The sequence below is a fragment of the Bidens hawaiensis genome, unplaced genomic scaffold, assembly GCF_021521415.1.
Source record: "Bidens hawaiensis isolate Kalapana, Puna unplaced genomic scaffold, B.hawaiensis_p1.1 tig00038606_1, whole genome shotgun sequence".
Classification (NCBI taxonomy): Eukaryota; Viridiplantae; Streptophyta; class Magnoliopsida; order Asterales; family Asteraceae; genus Bidens; species Bidens hawaiensis.
This window is the reverse complement of record NW_027496782.1, coordinates 112,922-131,638: the sequence shown is the minus strand read 5'-3', so window position 1 is coordinate 131,638 and position 18,717 is coordinate 112,922. Positions and strand designations below refer to the sequence as shown.

The window sequence follows — 18,717 nt, the reverse complement described above, 5'->3', positions numbered from 1 at the left end:
ATGGGTTCAATACGGGTTTCTCGGGTTCATGGGAACTCACTGATTTTCAAATTTTACGTTAAAACAACATATGAACGATTTTGCTTCCGGTTACTTTCATACCTATTCACACATCACGCCTTCACAACCCATCAATTGTAATTCATTTTTTTAATGACTTCGAAGTTTTATGCAAAATTTAAACATCGAAAAAGATGAGCCCATAAAACCACTTCTGAGTCCACCGCTGTTCCACTACTTCTGCAGGCTAAATTTGAAAATGTGTACGCAAACTAAATTGTCTATTTTTTAAAAAAAAGAAAAAAAAAAGGAAGGAAAACCTGTATTTTCAAAAAGTAGTTAATATCGTGTAGAAAGAAAGAACGAAAGAAATATAGATCACGGATGTTAGTTGAAAAGCAATGAAAGATTGAAAATTTGTGAACATGACACACAGCAACACACTTATTCATATACACATATATTCCAACTCATGACTCCACTATCCACAGTAGCACCAAAATCATGAAACCTACGACCCACAGTTGTTGTTCATTGTCCAATTTGTCAGGCCCAGCAACAATGGCGGAGGGTATCGTGATCCCAACTTTAACCCATTCCCTCAACTGTCCAGTCTCTATCCATCCTTCCTTCACACCAATTATTATTTACAACCAGATGATCATTAATGGGTGTTTCTTGAGTTGAGTTGAGTTGACTGGCTTTCGCTTTTCTTGTTTTCAACCCACCAAGTGTTTGATTAAATGCCTCACTCAATTCCATAAATTTTACCCCAACTGTTTGTGTTGTTTTCTCTCTCTCTCTCTTATCTTTTTGGTTCAATTCAATTGCTTTGCTGCCCATCCTTTCATTTATGACCCCCTTTTTCTGTTGTCATAACACTTTTTGATGATGATGGGTTGTGTTGCCCTCCAAGTGTTTGATGAAATGCCTCACTCAGCTCATCCTCAAACCCTTGTGAAAGTGGCTTAGATTACTAACCCATTTCACTGTTCATAACCTTGTCTCTTTCGATCTTCAACCAGACCACTTGTCTTGATAGCTACATCTTTCTACTTTTATTATCATGCTGTTTTCCTCTTGTTAAAACCACAACTTCATTTCTTTCTTTCTTTCCTTCTTTCTTTCTCATTGCTAACTAGTACTAGTCCTAGTGGTATTCAGATATGAAGAAGAGTCTTGATGTGGCCTTCTTGATGCTACTTTTGTTTTTAATTTCTACTCGTGTTGATTCGATTAACGAAGAGGGTGCTGTGCTTTTGGAATTCAAGCTCTCTGTTCATGATCCAAATGGGAATTTGGATAACTGGAATCAAGCTGATACGGGTCCTTGTAATTGGGTCGGTATCGGTTGCAACGATGATCATAAGGTAGTTTCTGTAAACCTTCATGGCATGAACTTATCTGGTTCTCTTTCATCAACCATTTGTAAGCTTTCGTTTCTAACCGTGTTAAACGTATCCAAAAACTTCATTTCTGGTTCCATTCCTAACGGTTTAGCTTCCTGTCGACATTTGGAAGTTTTAGACCTCTGCACGAATCGATTCCATGATCATTTCCCCGTTCAAATTTCCACTATTTCCTCCTTAAAAATCCTTTCTTTGTGTGAAAACTACATCAATGGTGTGATCCCTGATGATATTGTGAAACTAGTTTCGTTACAAGAGCTTGTTATTTACAGTAACAATCACACTGGGCTGATCCCCAAATCCATTGGTGGATTGAAACAACTTAAAATAATCCGGGCCGGAGTGAATTCGTTATCTGGCCCGATTCCTAGTGAGATCAGTGAATGTGAAAGCTTGGAGGTTCTCGGGTTAGCCCAGAATTCGTTATCGGGCCCGTTTCCTATAAACCTTCAAAAGCTTAAGAATCTTACAAGTTTGGTCCTTTGGCAGAATTCTTTTTCTGGTGAGATTCCTCCCGAGATTGGGAACTTCAGTCGTTTGGAATTGCTTGCACTGCATGCAAACTCGTTTACCGGAAGCATTCCACTTGAGATCGGTAAACTAACACTTTTGAAAAGGTTGTATTTGTATACCAACGAGTTAAACGGGTCGATTCCACAAGAATTAGGAAACTGCGTTAACCTAGTTGAAATCGATCTTTCTGAAAACCGTTTATCCGGGTTCATCCCGAAAGAACTGGGCCAGATTCCAAACCTCCGTTTACTTCATCTTTTTGAAAATCTTTTGGTGGGTGAGATTCCAAATGAGCTTTCACATTTGAAAGAGCTTAGAAAACTTGATTTTTCTATTAATAACTTGACTGGAGACATTCCTGTAGGGTTTCAAAATAATCCAGTTTTGGAAAGCTTTCAGCTTTTTGATAATCATCTTGAGGGAAGTATACCTCCATTGATAGGAGCTAGTAGTAACCTTTCAGTTCTTGATATTTCCATGAATAATCTTGTTGGAATCATACCGCCACATCTTTGTAAATCTCAAAAACTTATGTTTTTAAGCCTCGGGTCGAATAAGTTATCTGGCAACATTCCACACGGTTTAAAATCTTGCAAATCTCTCATACAACTGATGTTAGGAGACAATTTGTTAACGGGTAGCCTTTTTATTGAATTATCAAATCTTTATAATCTTTCTGCTCTTGAACTCCATCAAAATCGCTTCACCGGGCCTTTACCGCCCGAAATCGGGCAGTTAAAGAATTTAAAAAGGCTTCATTTGTCTGATAACTACTTTTTCGGTCACATTCCTCGTGAAATTGGGAACTTGGTTGAGCTTGTTACTTTTAATGTATCTTCAAATCGGTTGTTTGGTGACATTCCAGGTGAAGTAATGAACTGTTTAAATCTTCAACGGCTTGATCTTAGCAGAAACTGGTTCACAGGTCACGTTCCGGTTGAAATTGGCAATTTGGTAAATCTTGAATTGCTTAAACTGTCTGACAACAGAATGAACGGATCAATACCGAATTCGATCGGGAAACTGGCTCGTTTAACCGAATTGCAAATGGGTGGTAATTTTTTCACTGGAAATGTCCCGTTTGAGCTGGGTCAACTCACGGCTCTTCAGATTTCGCTCAATGTCAGTCATAATTCTCTTTCAGGCACAATTCCTCAGAATCTTGGAAACTTGTTAATGTTGGAATCTTTGTATTTGAATGACAATCGACTCGTTGGAGAGATTCCCGCCTCGATTGGGCAGTTAGTTAGCCTTTTGATCTGTAATCTTTCAAACAATCACTTGTTCGGTGCAGTTCCCGACACACCTGTTTTTAAAAGGATGGATTCTAGCAACTTTGCAGGAAATGAAGGTCTATGCATTTTGGGTTCAAACCACTGTTCACTTCCTTCAATCAGGCGGGCCCATCAACATTCGAGTTGGTTCAGTGACGGGCTTTCTAAAGATAAAATAGTGAGCATTATTTCGGGTATTGTTGGGTTCTTTTCTTTGATCTTTGCACTGGGTGTTTGTTGGGCTATAAAGAACCGAAAGCCTGTATGTGTGCCACTTGAAGATGAACACGTGAAACCTGATGTGTTGGACAGTTATTACTTCCCGAAAGCCGGGTTCAAATATCAAGATCTTGTTGAAGCAACTCGTAACTTTTCAGAAGATGCTGTGATTGGGAAAGGAGCGTGTGGGGTCGTTTACAAGGCGATGATGAGTGACGGTGAGGTTTTGGCAGTTAAAAAGTTGAAATCTGGTGGCGGTGGGGTCAACACCGTTGTTGACCGTAGCTTCCTTGCTGAAATATCGACTCTTGGGAAAATCCGGCATAAAAATATTGTGAAACTTTATGGATTTTGTTACCATCAAGAATCAAATCTTATACTATACGAGTACATGGAAAACGGGAGTTTAGGCGAGTTGCTTCATGGCAGTAACAATAATGATAGTGCGTGTTTTCTTGATTGGAATGCTAGATATAATATTGCGCTTGGAGCAGCGGAGGGTTTATGTTATCTGCATAACGACTGTAGGCCCCGCATTGTTCATCGTGATATAAAGTCAAACAACATATTATTAAACAAAAAGCTTCAACCACATGTAGGTGATTTTGGTTTAGCTAAATTAATGGATAACCCTTATTCAAAGTCCATGTCAGCAGTCGCGGGTTCTTACGGCTACATTGCTCCAGGTAGAACTTATACTAGTGTTAAAAGTTACAGTTTTAAATTTACTAATAATATTTAAATGGTTTTAATTGTTGATTTCAGAATACGCGTATACAATGAAAGTGACGGAAAAGTGTGATATTTATAGCTTTGGGGTGGTTCTGTTGGAGTTACTTACAGGGAAGCCGCCGGTTCAGCCGCTTGATCAAGGAGGGGATCTTGTGACATGTGTGAAAAGAGCGGTTAATGGGATGGTTTCGGCTTTTGAAATAGTTGACAAACGGTTGGATTTGAGTTGTAAAAAGACAAGAGATGAGATGTCTTTGTTTTTAAGGATTGCATTGTTCTGCACAAGTCCATCTCCTCTTAACAGGCCTACAATGAGAGAAGTGATTGCAATGATGATTGACTGTCGAGAAGTCAAAATCTATTCACCAATTTCACCATCATCAGAAACTCCTTTAGATGATGCTAATTCATACAAAGGTACGATAATTATTCATCTATGCATACTGTTAAAGTTAAAACAATTGCATAAGATAAGGGGTCTATTTGGGTCAGTTTTGGGCTCAAACTGAACCAAAAACTGAGATAACCGTTCAGTTTTGGTATTTTCTGTTTTTGCATGGGTTTGGTTTCGGCTTTTCCAGTTGGGTTTGAAATTTTTGGGCCGAAACAAAAGTTTTTCCCAAAATAATGAATTTAGGCCTGGAACTTTGGGCCTATAATTTTGTGTTAATAATTGATTGATTAATTGATTACACTACAAATTTGGGTATAAAATTTCTGGGCTACAGCTACAGCATGCATTAATCTTTTATAAATTACTTAACCTTCAAAATTAAATATTACAATCCATATATTCAATCACAAAAGTCGGTTTTTACGCGCTCGGTTCATTTTTTTCCATTTTCGGTGCATGCAAACCCGAAACTGAACCAGAAATTCGGTTTTTGAAAAATACATAAAACCAAAACGTTAGTTTTGGGTTGGTTATGTCGATTATTTCTGATACTGTCGGTTATTTTGGTTTCATGCACACCGTCAAGCGCGATGATAGCAAAGTCTTTATGGTCAAAATTTATTGGCATGCCAGCTGCCACATCATCGTTTTTACCCATGTGATTACCTTGAATAAAAAATTTTTAAATTTGGTACCTTACATCAAAACTTTCTAGCTAAAAAATAAAATTTAGGCTAAAGTTTGTTTCTTTTTATGCAATGGAATGCACATTTCAAAGCTAAAGTTCACATTCATCTTAATTTGATATGCAGATTATATGAATCCAGAAGAAATGGGGATGAGTCCTTGGCACTCTAGATCTTCATCTTCCATGTGTCCCTTGGATAATCCAAGTAAATAACGGTTTCTCAATCTTATTGTACAAAAAAGCAGAAATAACAACATATTTTCTAGTTATAAAATGGTGACTTTCATAGGTTCTTCAGGTGACCAACACTAATGATCAAGTCCCAACTTATTGTTTTTGGATTTTATTTAAACTGTTGAGTTTGATCAGAAGTAGAAGTTGGAAATGGAGGTTGTACAGGTTGTATGCTAATTATTGATTATGGTCTATTCTTATTTACTGGTTTATTTCTAGCATTTTGAAATAAAGTTCAATTATTTCCTTGTCTTTTATTGGGAATCATAAACCCCAATTATTAAAGAATTATGAATTTGTTAGGTGTAGTTTTATGAAGTCTGGTTTATGGGTGAGTGTGATGAATTTGGCTGTTGTGATGAATGAGGAGTTATGTGGCTAACTGGCTAAGGTCATGGTTGGTGCATAGTGAGTTGAACCTTGACATTTTAAACATTTTGTTTGGTAAGAATTTGAGAATTTGGCTCATTGTACTCTTTTTTAATTGTGCATATACTTTTTTCTTTAGACTTATTGTTTCCTCATATTAAGGATCAGATGCTATCTGCCATCATTTTCCACCATTCTTCTTTATGGTACAAAGAACATGTTATTGTTTCTTGTCAAATCTCTTTGTTGGGTGTTTCAAGCACATGGGGTGTGGTTTTTGGTCAAATGAAATGATATTTGTGCCTTTGTGGTATGAAAGTTAATATATAGTTATTACAAATATAACACGAGTGAGTTATAACATAGTTGTGTCTGGTACCGGTACACAAATCACCTTTCGTTTTAGTATTATAAGAAGTCGGCAAATTATAAATTCTATAAACAAACTCGTATATTTTAGGTTGTAATAATACCTTTGTGAATAAGATATGAAAGAATTTATCATCGAGGATACAAGTGTGGTTTTCATACTCTTAAGGGGTCTATTTAACTAACCAATAGCTTCAGGGACCAAATTGTTGTTCTGATTATTACCAAATTGCCCATGAGGGGAACATACTTGGAAGTAATTACGCATTTAAAATTTTATGCTCAAAATTCAGATCTAACATCCTTGATCATTATAATATTATTTAGCATATAATATAATAATTAATTTTAATTTTAAATTCTTATCTGTCTATTTCAACTGTCTGGTTCATAAAAGAAGGGTTTTTTTTTCTTTAAAACAAGCCAAACTAATAAAAACTATTGAATACAAAACAACAAAAGAGATATTTAACATCTTAATCACATTAAAAACCAAGTTTTTTTCATTTTTAAAGATTGTTTCGTTTCTCCTTTTCCAAATGTTCCAACAAGTTGTCATATTATAATAATAGTAATAAGACCGGTTGTTGTGGGCGCCAAAGCCCCTCCACCTAGAATGTTTAACGCTAACAAACCATTACTACCTGCACACGTATAAGCGCCAAAATGGAATGATCCCTCTAGGGCGACAACCGGTTAATGAGACAACAGAGTGTGTAGGCCACTACAAATCCAACCAATCACATTTCTTTGACTCATATTATCATATTAAAAAAAACATTAAATAATAATTATATTTCAGTTAAACTATTACGTGTATTTGATGATTTAGTTATCCAATCTCTCTTTGACATGACACCGAAAACCCCTCCATTACACTAGTTTTATAAACAAGCCACTTAAATGTTAAAAGTATAATAGGTTTTTCTTCAATGTTAAATCAAAAACATTGGAAAATGGAAATACAAGGGAATACAATTCCTTTTTACAATATTACCCTTGGAATAACTAACAACAACCAAAAAGTCCAAAAGGAAAAAACATTTATATATCCAACCCTGAACTTTAATTATACCTATTTCAAACCACATCTTTCCTATAACAATAATAGTTCTGGTTTGAATTCAAGTTTCCTTTAGACCCCTTACTTTTCATCAATAGACAATTCAACCCCTTCCAAATCCACCGCCGTCTCTTGGAACCAGTACTCACGTGACTCTCACGTGCCCTACCACTCCTCTTCACCGTCAACCCACGGACCTCCGGCGGACTATACGTCCGTATCAACGGCCACTTAATCCCATCAAAAAACGGATGCCGTTTAATATCCGTCGCACCCCTGGCGCACCCTAGCCTCGTCCGGTAATCCTTAACCAACAGTTTCGTTATCAAATCCTTAGCCTCCACCACCCCAGCTTCATTATCTCTATCTTTATGACTATCAAATGCCACGTCTCTGCTCGATGCTATATTGCGCAGGGTGGCCTCTTTATTCCCTCCACGAAACGGCGTCGTTCCGTACAACAACTCATATATTAATACACCAAACGCCCACCAGTCAACGCCGTTACCATGCCCGATCCCGTTGACCAGTTCCGGAGCTAAGTACTCGTGTGTACCCACGCATGATTTGGAAGAAGCTGACGTCGGCTCCGCAACAAACTCCGTAACCGTTTCGTAACGGTTTTGGTGTTTTCTGTTACGAGTGGTGTAACGAATTCTGTTAATTCTGTTGTCGAGTTTTGGGACGACGTCGGATGTGAAGCATAAGTCGAAATCTGATAACATAATGTGACCGTCTTCTCGGATTAATATGTTTTCAGGCTTGAGATCACGGTAGATTATCCCTAGCGAGTGGAGGTATTCGAGAGCTACTAATACCTCTGCGGTATAAAACCTGACTGAGTCGACTGGCAGGCGGTAATTAGGTTGCTTTCTGAGCAAGGAATGGAGGTCGCCATTGGGGCAGTAATCGATAAGGAAGCACGTGTAATGAGATACTTCTAAATGCGCGTAAAGCGTGGGAAGGAACGGGTGATCTAAGGACGAAAGTATTCGTCCTTCGGTTTGGACATGGGACAGTTTTTTAGCAGTTAGTGAATTTTTGTCGACTACTTTGATTGCGAAGTTGGCGTGTTCGTGTTCGTAGTCGCGGATGCGGCAAAGGAAGACGCGGCCGAGGTTGCCAGAGCCGACGAGGCGGACGAGTTTGAGGTGGCGGAGGTGGAGAGTGCCGTCGGAGGAGAGGTTGATGGCGGCGTTGATGGCGGACCAATTGGTGTCGGATTTGCGGTGAGGGCGGGAATGGAGGTTTGGGATGGTGGTGGAGGGGGCGGAGGCTGAGGCGGAGGAGAGACGGGTGGATTCGTTGAAGCTGAGGCATAAGCTTGAGCGGGCGAGGCTGGAGCGGGCACTGGAGGAGGCAATGGTGGTGGTGGTGCAGCTGGTGAAGCTGAGGTCAAGGTCGGAGTCTTGACGGAAGATGGTTTGATCGTCTTCCATTTGATTCTGTCGTTAGAAAAAAAAAAGTAAAGACCTAAAAAATAGAATTTTCTTTTAGTTGTTTGTGAAGGGAATGGGTGACTAGAGGGTGGGTTGTAGAAGAATATAAGGAAGTGGGGAGTGGGACATGTGTAATTTAATGTCGTTAACGTGTCTGGTTGAGTTGACCAAATGTGAGAGGAGAGAGAGAAGGGTGGTAGGTTTTGGTTGACCCAATATTAACAAGAGGTTTAACTGTTTAAGGTAGAAAAAAAGAAAATGTGAAAGTAGAGGGTAGAATTTTCGACCGGGTGGTAACTATGTTTTAGCATTTACGAATACGATGTTGGTTGGATTATGACTACTGGTTGAAGAATGTAAGTAACGATGGGATAAAAGGATTTTAATGGTTGATGAGTAATGAGGCTAGCACAACTATTGATTTAATGCAAAAGTGAAAGGATGGTGATAAATGAGCTACTATATACATAACATGTTAAGAAAAAAGCATTGTTACAGTAAAGAAAAATGTCTCATATGATCAGTTTCCTATGTGAAAATATAAGTTTGGTGTTTTGATATAATGTAGAAAGGTAAGATAAATAATGTAACGAAAGAGTAGGAGAGTTTGAGTAAGTAAGACAAAGTATTTTACTGCCCAAGGTCGGATTCCTAAGGACGTTGGAGATGTTTCCATTTATACTTTAGAAGGGATTGTCTGTGTTTTCCTTATGGCTTATCTTGGGGCGTGAAGGCTTCCTTAGTAATGTTATAAGTTGCTTTTGTATTATCTAGATAAGTGTTATGGAGTTTCTTTATAAATGTTACTAAATTTCGTGCGTTAAATACCAATAGTTATACATGTGAAGAATTACAGAGCATGTGTGATGCTTGTTCACGCATTATTTGTATTTAATAGCAAAACATACATTTTTTATGATACATTAAGAAAGGTGATACATCAAAGGTTTTTGTCCGTAAGATGAGTTTTTTTTTTTTGAATGTTCAAGCTTTTCTTCTACTATTTACATTATACCGCCAATGTCAGGAATCGAACCCTGGACCTCTCACCCAAAGGCCAAAGCCTTTACCATCCCACCAAAGTGGTGATGGCCCGTAAGATGAGTTTTAAGTAGGTCTTTAACATGATATGCGATTAAATGTGACGTACAACACATTACTCACGTATTAAAATATGGCTACTTGGTTTTCACTACTATTTTCAGGTTATTTTTGTAAAAACTATAACTAATAATTAAGTTTGTTAATAGCTATTATAAGTTAGTTAATCAAAAGTTAATTCCTACAACTATAACCTTATATTTTTTTTTTAACGGCGCCAACTTTTCCCTTATATATTTTTTCATTTCAAAGACCAGATTTACATGTAGTCAGAAAAAGGAATTGCTAATCACGTTTAAACTTATTGCTTTCTTTTAATATGAGTTTTATTTAGCTAGTATATGGCTAATTGGCTATAGTCTATTACTATTTAACAGAAATAAATAAAAAATGGTGAAAGTTTGTGGTGGCGTTTAATAAATTAGGTTAAGCCGTAATTAAACACGAACTGGGTGGTCCCCCACTTATTAACTATTATTCAAAGAACCATTTTTAATTAGACTTTAAAAAAAAATTATTACTATTTTTCACTTGAAATTATAAAGGCTAAATGGAATATTTCCCACCCTTTATGCTCTAAATTTGGTTTCCATTTTAGGGATTTAGGGAACCACATTCATTACAAGTTTGTAAAAGTTGTGATAAAGTTCATAGTTTGTTATAAAAGTTATTGATTTAAAGCATATATTAAGTTGATAAATGATTAAAAGCATATGGTGTTTCTCTTTTGCTAACGTGGACTACAAGCCAATTGTATTTTAAAAAATCTCATCCCGTAACTTTTAATCCGTCTTTCCGACAAACAAGCCCTACATTTGGTGTGGCACCTGAATAGAGTTTGGTGCTTTTGACAAATTCCTAACAAGCCATGTCACATTCTATAGGCGTGTGTTTCGAACGTTTGTTTTTTAATGATATTTTAGACGGTATATATTTGTGAACTCAATTCATTAGGCTTATATGTATCTACGTATCTGTTGAAACAAGGTTCATCCAAAGTTGGTATAATAATGTGTGTTTTCAGACATGTCTGCGGATAATAAACTTATTTATGCGAATAAACTTAGTGTGAAAGTAAGTATAAGGTAGATCACTATTTTAAGAAGTAGTAATTGCTTGCTTGATGTATTTTACGGGCATTTGTCGTATTTACAACGATCTTCTCAAGAGTAGTTTATCGTCATAAATGAACCCCATAATTAATGGTGTGTGGCATGGGACGATATACTTTTCATCATATACTCATACAGTGAGGTATGGGACTATAAATATCATATGCAGATTGTTTGTACTTTGTTATGGTTAGGTGGTAGTCGCTTAGAGCTTATTCGTTCCAATGTTGATGATATGAGATAGGAACATGTTGTCCAAATAACATAAGGCATAAATGTGCTAGGTGTATAAGGCACAAGCGTGTTTTCCGACTATGTACGTACTCAAGACTGTATCTACACCATCATTGAAATTACATTCTATCATTTATACATCATGAGGTTGGGGCAACTCAGTTTCCTGGACATATATAAAGAGAATTCTAAAATTAAGATCTTTTGTAAAAACAAACATAACTATTTTGTTTACAGTCTTAATAAATTTAGATACTATGGGGTCATTTTAATGAAAACACGGGAGTAATGCACTCATACTTTATATGATTGCTAACATATCGATTTAGATAAAAGTGCATGCTCTAAAATGTAAAAGGATTTTTCTATCAATAAATTGATGCCGGTTGTAAAGAACTTTTGTGCTAAACCACCAAACACATCGGTAAAGTTTAACATATTATGCAATATAATCTATTAACTTCTAAAAACATGAACACAATCAAATATATATCGTCTTCAATCAAATAGTTGTAAGTTTTAATCTCACTTGAGACATGAGGTAAACTAGATAGAAAAAATTAGTTTTTCAAAGGTAATAAAAACAAAACAAAACCTTGACATCTTTTAAAATGAATGTTAAGAGGAAGGTGGATTGACAACCACACCACATACTACTTTTGGTTGTATTTTCTGTTGATACGACTGTGATAGCCGGCTTTGAAAATTTTATTGACCATCTATCGGGTTTAAATCACATAATATTTTAGGGTGGCAAAAGTGTTAGTTTATATTGCGTGGTTTAATTTTAAACTAATACACCTAAACACCTCTCATTGTTTATCTAGATGGTTAGATTTGTTTTTTTTTTAACTGAAAACTAGTTAACGAGTGATGACATAACTTATACCATTTACGTGCCATTGAAAATAAAAATAGTTTCTAAGAGTAATTGAAGGGAATGATGGAAAGAGTCGACATAGGCGTCTGTATCGCTAGTAGTACACTTCTTGCACACTAGAAACAGATTGATACAACATAGAAAGTAGAAATTCTTCCAATTAATAACTACCATTATTAACTTATAATATAAAATAATTAACAATTAACGGTCCCATGTGATGGGCCCTGATTAACCCAATTAGTAATGTGGGATCCCCTCGTAGAACTGTCTGCCACGTGGTAAACATCGGGCCATGCATTCGCATTTTTAAGCTACTTAGAAATTGACAAGAAAACATATAAAATATATTATTCTTTTCGACTCAAGATTTTAGTATTTTTTACTTCCAACTATGTTGAAACTTGAAACAAACAAATCTTATGTATATTTCTTTTTTTACATTTCGTAAGCATGATATAACATTAGATAGTTATTTATTTATAGAGTTTCGGTATAGAAATCTAATAGGATGTTTTATATTAATAAACAACTGAACTTAACAAAGTAAAAATGAATTCAAAATAGAACCTAATCAAGTTATGTATCCTGATTATTCAAAAGATAATTACAGTTAGAAATATATAAATTGATTGGGTTTAACATTTTTAAAGTTTTCATTCATTAATAGTAATGTTTACATGGAAGAATAATTGTTTAAATTCGATTAAGGCCCCGTATAATTGCATTAACCTAGAATATCATGTGTTTATCGAGATGTTAAAAATATATAACATTTTCACATGTAAGATTTTTATTTAGTCAATCAGCGTGTTTAATAAATTATCTATTTTAAATGAAAATATGTAAATCCAAGCATATACACCTATTTTCCAGACGTGACTTAATAATCAATCAAATAGCTGATGAATACCGTAGTTACACATCGATAACGATTTATTAAGGGGTGCGATGTGCTGATGGTTCGCTAGTAGCCAACATACGCGTAACCCTACCTTTCTTGTTGATGAAGCGGTGTGATGGTTGGCCGGAAACCGACATTCGTTGTTACCCAGTGCTCCTTTCGTTTCTACATGCATGCGTTAAATGCAGTTAAATGTGAGACGACAGTTTATAGAATATATATAAAATAATGGTCTTCAAATAAAAAGTTAAAAGGGCGAGTGCATAAACAATATATGTGGCAAAAACGCAAAAACGCATACCTTAACTTTGTTGCACCAATTCTATTGTAAGTACTAAAAATTAGTACGTTGAAATCTTACTACAAGAAGCTTTATTTATTGTTATCTTTTAGGAATAAGAATATTTGAAATTTTTTCTGAATAGTTTTGTGAAAATATATAAACACTATTAGATTATGAGCCATCCATCTGATTTAAACAAAAAAAAAAGGTATTCAGATATCAACTACATTGTGTTTAAATTAAAATTTTCATTTATTTTCTTATAGATAACTATTTTATTCATATTCGATTCACCCAATAATGCTTTGCCTAGAGAGTTAATTTTTAAATAATTTATCGAAATAAAACCACATCTGCCATGGGCACGTGATGGAGTTATTTGCATTATATTTAATTTATTTACCTATTTATTTGTCTAAACCCACTATTTCACTCAATTATAGATCGATGATTGAATTTTGCATGGAAGATCGATCACGATTTTTTGCTTCAACTGTTAATTATCTTCATTATCAAGCTTTCAGGTGCATGTTTATTATTTTCACTAGGATTTACGTTTGGAATATACCAATGTATTAAATGTATCATATCTATCTTTAATATGTTATACATTATAGTCATAAAAAAAGTATTTCTTTTACTTAACATGCCATAAAAAATAAAGCCTTTTAAATTTTTAGATATATTCTCACTTTTATGTACCCATGTAAGCTCACAATGTACAATATAATGCATGCTACGTATGAATTTGTGACAAATAAAATGACAAATAGAACCGGCGGTCTAAGTTTTTATGAAACTTAATAATATAAAATCTACTAGATGTCTAAGGTATAAATCAGGTTTAGAGCAACTTACTGAACGAGTGAATGTAAAACAAAATATGGAGTAATAAGTTTTGGCGGGTATGCAAGTTCTAAACCAAGTCAGTTGTAGTCTTACACAACTCTAAAGAACTAAACACATACAAGAACTTATGTAACATATGTAAGTTTGTATATAGTACTTTAATTAACATACGGTCATACAAAATATAATTTTAGTTTTTTACTATTTGAAACCAAATTTTCGCTCAATCTTATTGAAGTGGAACATTTTACTATTGACTTATTGACTTCGGATCTTCTACGTCCTACCTCATGTCGTAAAATATGAGATGCATTAACAACGTTAACATCATAATACAATACAAATCAACTTGTATAAATGTTTTAAAAGTGAAAATAGTTTAGATTCTATTATAACAGTGTTATTTTATCCGACCATGTAAGTCAAAGAGTTGACTTTTTAGGGTAAATTATATAGCATGAAATGTGTCCCGTTGACATATCTGATGGTATATATTCCCCATAGTCATAAGAACATGGCACGATATATGTTCATATGATGCATGAGGGTGACATGTGATATTGTGACAATGTGACTCAATAATGGTTGCCTAACTTTTGGCCCACCCATATATTACAAATATTTGTATTTTGGGCCCTGTTTTTTAAATGTGGGCTTTTTCGTTGCATCTCTTGTCACATTGATTAGCTTGATTTGAAATTATTGATAACTAGTTTTAGTACCCGTTTCATACACGTGATAATTCAAATTATAAAATTATAAGTAAAACAAATAATTGCATAGCGTATATGAAAAAAATGTATTACATCTATACTTGTATCTATACTATGTGTACATAAATTGATTTTATTTATATCACAAAATTATTTTTTTTAAATGAACTTACTAAAAAAGTGTTCGTGCAAAAATGTACCTAAAAATGCTTCTTTCTATTAAAAAATTCATTCTCGATGTCATATATATATATAATTGAAAGAATTTTGGTTATGAACCAATTTCGGAAATAAGACCTCTCATATGATAGTAGTTCTAACCACTCAGCCTAAGTACAAAAAGGAACGTTACCTTTATTGATATATTTCTCAATTTACCACCCATCAAAGTAAAGTGGAACATTAAATTATAACGATGAATGTTCTTCAAGAACTATGTTTTTTTGAGCTACACCATGAAAAAGATTTTGATAAGTTTCAGAGAGCTTCCTGACTTGGTCATAATGACAACAGAAAAAATAACATGCTAACCTATTCAATTTTATGAATATTTTGTTTCATTTGAGCATATTTTTGCAAGGCATGCTTCCCATACAACGTTTTGATCACTATTGAAGGAAAAGTTTATGTTAATATAAATATTTCAAATTTGATAAAAGTTAAAAATATTGATAGGCAATCTTTTATTAAATGTTAATAGTTGAAGGAAAAATAATCGATTTGGCAAATCCCGAACCTTTTGATTATTTCAAAAAATGCCCTTAAAAATAAATTTGAAGCCCGAATCATGTATAAAATTCTAACTTTCATACTTTTAACATTTTCAAGTCAACACTTTGAACCCATAACAAATTTGACAATAAATCTAGTTTGCATTTTCAAACTTTTAAAAATGCTCAAAATTTTCATTTTTGATCCGTAACAAATTTTGACTTAAATATAGGTAACTTATACCGAACAATTTATTTACCAACTTTTGACCCATAAAATCAAATTTAAGTTTCACAACAAACCCGAAACAATTTTCATTTGAGAAACATAATTTGTTGTTGATTTTTGGAATTCACCAAGTATTTTGAAATATAAAGTAAAATAATATGTTAATAAATATATATATATATAAATATGTTAATATATATATTATAAATATATTGTAAAATGATATATATTAGTTTTGGAGGGGAAAAATTGTAAGAATTAACCAAAAGATGACAAGTGTCTACATTTATTTTACTTTATTATAATAGGTAGATTAAGTTTCTATTTTAAGCAAACAAGATTTACTTTTAATCTGAGGTAGGGTGCTCGTTATTCCAAATCCGACTTGAAAACCCTAAAATTATGTCATTACGAATTACAGTTTCGAGTATTTGAATTGGGTCCTTATCCAAACCGAATTTTCAAACTTACGAATCACACACGCACACACATACTGTTAGGATCAAATACAAAAAACTCTTAACATTAGATACGCACGAATTAATTATTATTCTACTTCAATTTTTGTAGCGTAATTACTCTAGCTCAAAACTGTAGAATAATAATTAATCTACTTATTTGTATATTTAATATGCTAATTTCATTTATAATGGATCATAAACACATACATATGGGCCGTTGAGCCATATTTTGTACAAAGCATTCTTAACATGCAAAGTGCACAAAGTAAAGAGATAGAAAAAAAACGTGACGACAATTTGGTAATTAGCATTATTAAGCTATAATATTATTGAACTTGCATAATTATATTATGCTAAAAAGTACAAGTAGCGTAATTTTATTACGTTCCTCTATGTTATTATAGTTAACTACAATTACGTTACAACAAAATGAACTAGTGTTTATATAATTTACAAAATTGTAGCGTAACTACTGGCCACAACAAAATTCTCTCTTTTACTGCATAGACTTAGCAAGATAATTCTTATATGTATGTGATATTATATATATATATATATATATATATATATATAATCCATTTTTATGAATTTAATTATCTTTTCAGAATGGAGAAACTTGTTGGGGATAATAAATTATTATGTTGGAAGCCTGGTTTCTAAGCGATAAAATGAAATAAAAAGGATGTTCATGCATAAGAACAGAAGAGTGAGAAATAGAAAAAGTAGTTGGTTGTATATGAACATCCACTCTTTCTTTTCCAAGGTGCAATGTATCCTTCCGTTCTTTCACTACCTAATCTTATTCCAAATAAATGTTCCTTTTAATTATGTCTTAATAATAAATATTATTATTTAGTTGTGTCACGTAACATCACGAAAATTTTGGACAAATTTTGACCAATAATAAAGTTAAGGGACTAAAAATATTCATGGTATAAGTAATGGGTAAAATAAGGTAAATAATAAAATAAGCTTATGTTAAGGAATAGAGTAAGGAGACTTCATCCCACATCGAAGAAATGAAGAAATATAAATCACTTTATAAAGAGGGCATTTCCTATGATAATGTTGTTTATAAGAAGCACCTGACGCGCACGCGCACGGGCTCGGGTGAAGGGCGATGGGCGCAATGTGGCGCTTTGATGGCGCACTTTGCACGCTCGCATCGTCGCGAGCCGCCTTTATATTTTTGGATGATGATATGGCAAGTTACCAAAATACCAGGGACCAAAAATGAACAGAATTGAAGTTTTGCATCTTCGCGATACGCCAAGAATCTGAGTTGCATCTTCAGGATACGCGAAGATGCAGGACACGTGGCGAGACCGTTGCGACACATGGCAAGCCTACACGGCGACTCAGCGAAGTTAGTGCAGCTTCGTGATACGCGAAGATGCAGAAAAATTTCTATAAATAGACCGGCCATGGGGGTGGTCCTCACTCATCCTCACACCATCCAAAACACATACTTAACCTCGATAAGCGTGCCACCACCCCGATATGTCGATATCCCGAGGATTATAGCCTCGAAGTTCGTGCCGTGACTCTACCTAGTTACTCTCTCGATTTCCCTCCAAGGAGAAGTGCAGTCCAAGTAGAGCATAGGCATTTCGAGTAAAAAGCCATTCAAGGTAGGGATTCTGCCCGATTATTATATTATAAATGGCTTAGACCTAGTTGGGGATATAGCCCATACCTTGATTTTATAAAGTGAAAATAAGATTTTATAAAGTCGAGATTATGGATAAAATAATACTTCTTTATTATATATAAAGATTTTTATATTTCTTATATACAAAGAAATTGAAATATATGTTTCTTCATAAAGAAGAAACAAAGGGTTATGAATGATTAACAAAAGAAAGGACTAGAGGTCCTTATATTTATAAAGAGACAAAATGTCAAGGTAAAGGTTATGCAATCGGACTAAAGGTCTGAAGCTAGATCGTTGATCTAGTACTTATAAAACGTTATTCTCGTACTATAGGTCTGAGGTAACAAGACAAATTGGTGAGAAACACCAACCAAGAAGAAAGGTGAATACGTCCAACTTTTTATAAAACAAGTCTGTGAATATTTGCATGGGATTATATCCCTAAAACTTTATAAACAAAAGTAATGCTGGCCCTCAGGCTATTGTATACGTTTGTTTGGATCCTTAAATATGTGGGTAGACGGTGCGCACACCGCACCACACTTGTTAATGCCTCCGCCACGTTGGGCCGGACCTAAGTAATGTCCTAGAGGGGATTATCTCGTGTATATTTATAGTTGCTAAGACCTCGATGCTGCGGTATCGCTGAAAGGTTTCAAGTATAATTGGAGGTTTATAATAGTATATTTAACTTGGTTGTTTCCTAAGCCACGATGGGCTGGGTCATAAGATACCCGAGGGGATAACTAAGTAACTTAAATGTTTTGTGTCAGCGTGTTCACCATCATTTGTTGCTGACGTATTTTTATAATTGTTTTACAGGTAATGAAGAATAGGTGTTTGGAGACGAATGATAGCCGTTAGACGATCTGATGGCTCAATAG

At 34.6% G+C, this 18,717-nt stretch overlaps 2 protein-coding genes across 2 annotated transcripts; one reads left to right on the top strand and one right to left on the bottom strand.

Moving 5' to 3' along the window:
• The first annotated feature begins 1,158 nt into the window (after positions 1 to 1,158).
• LOC143590478 (uncharacterized) lies at positions 1,159 to 5,513 on the top strand. Its single transcript, XM_077070945.1, has 3 exons — positions 1,159 to 4,101; positions 4,181 to 4,564; positions 5,354 to 5,513. The coding sequence occupies exons 1-3, from the start codon at positions 1,167 to 1,169 to the stop codon at positions 5,440 to 5,442; spliced, it is 3,408 nt and encodes a 1,135-aa protein (XP_076927060.1). The 5' UTR covers positions 1,159 to 1,166; the 3' UTR covers positions 5,443 to 5,513.
• A 1,768-nt stretch (positions 5,514 to 7,281) lies between these two features.
• LOC143590482 (serine/threonine-protein kinase WAG1-like) lies at positions 7,282 to 8,703 on the bottom strand. Its single transcript, XM_077070948.1, has one exon. The coding sequence runs from the start codon at positions 8,701 to 8,703 to the stop codon at positions 7,282 to 7,284; it is 1,422 nt and encodes a 473-aa protein (XP_076927063.1).
• Between the last annotated feature and the right edge of the window lie 10,014 nt (positions 8,704 to 18,717).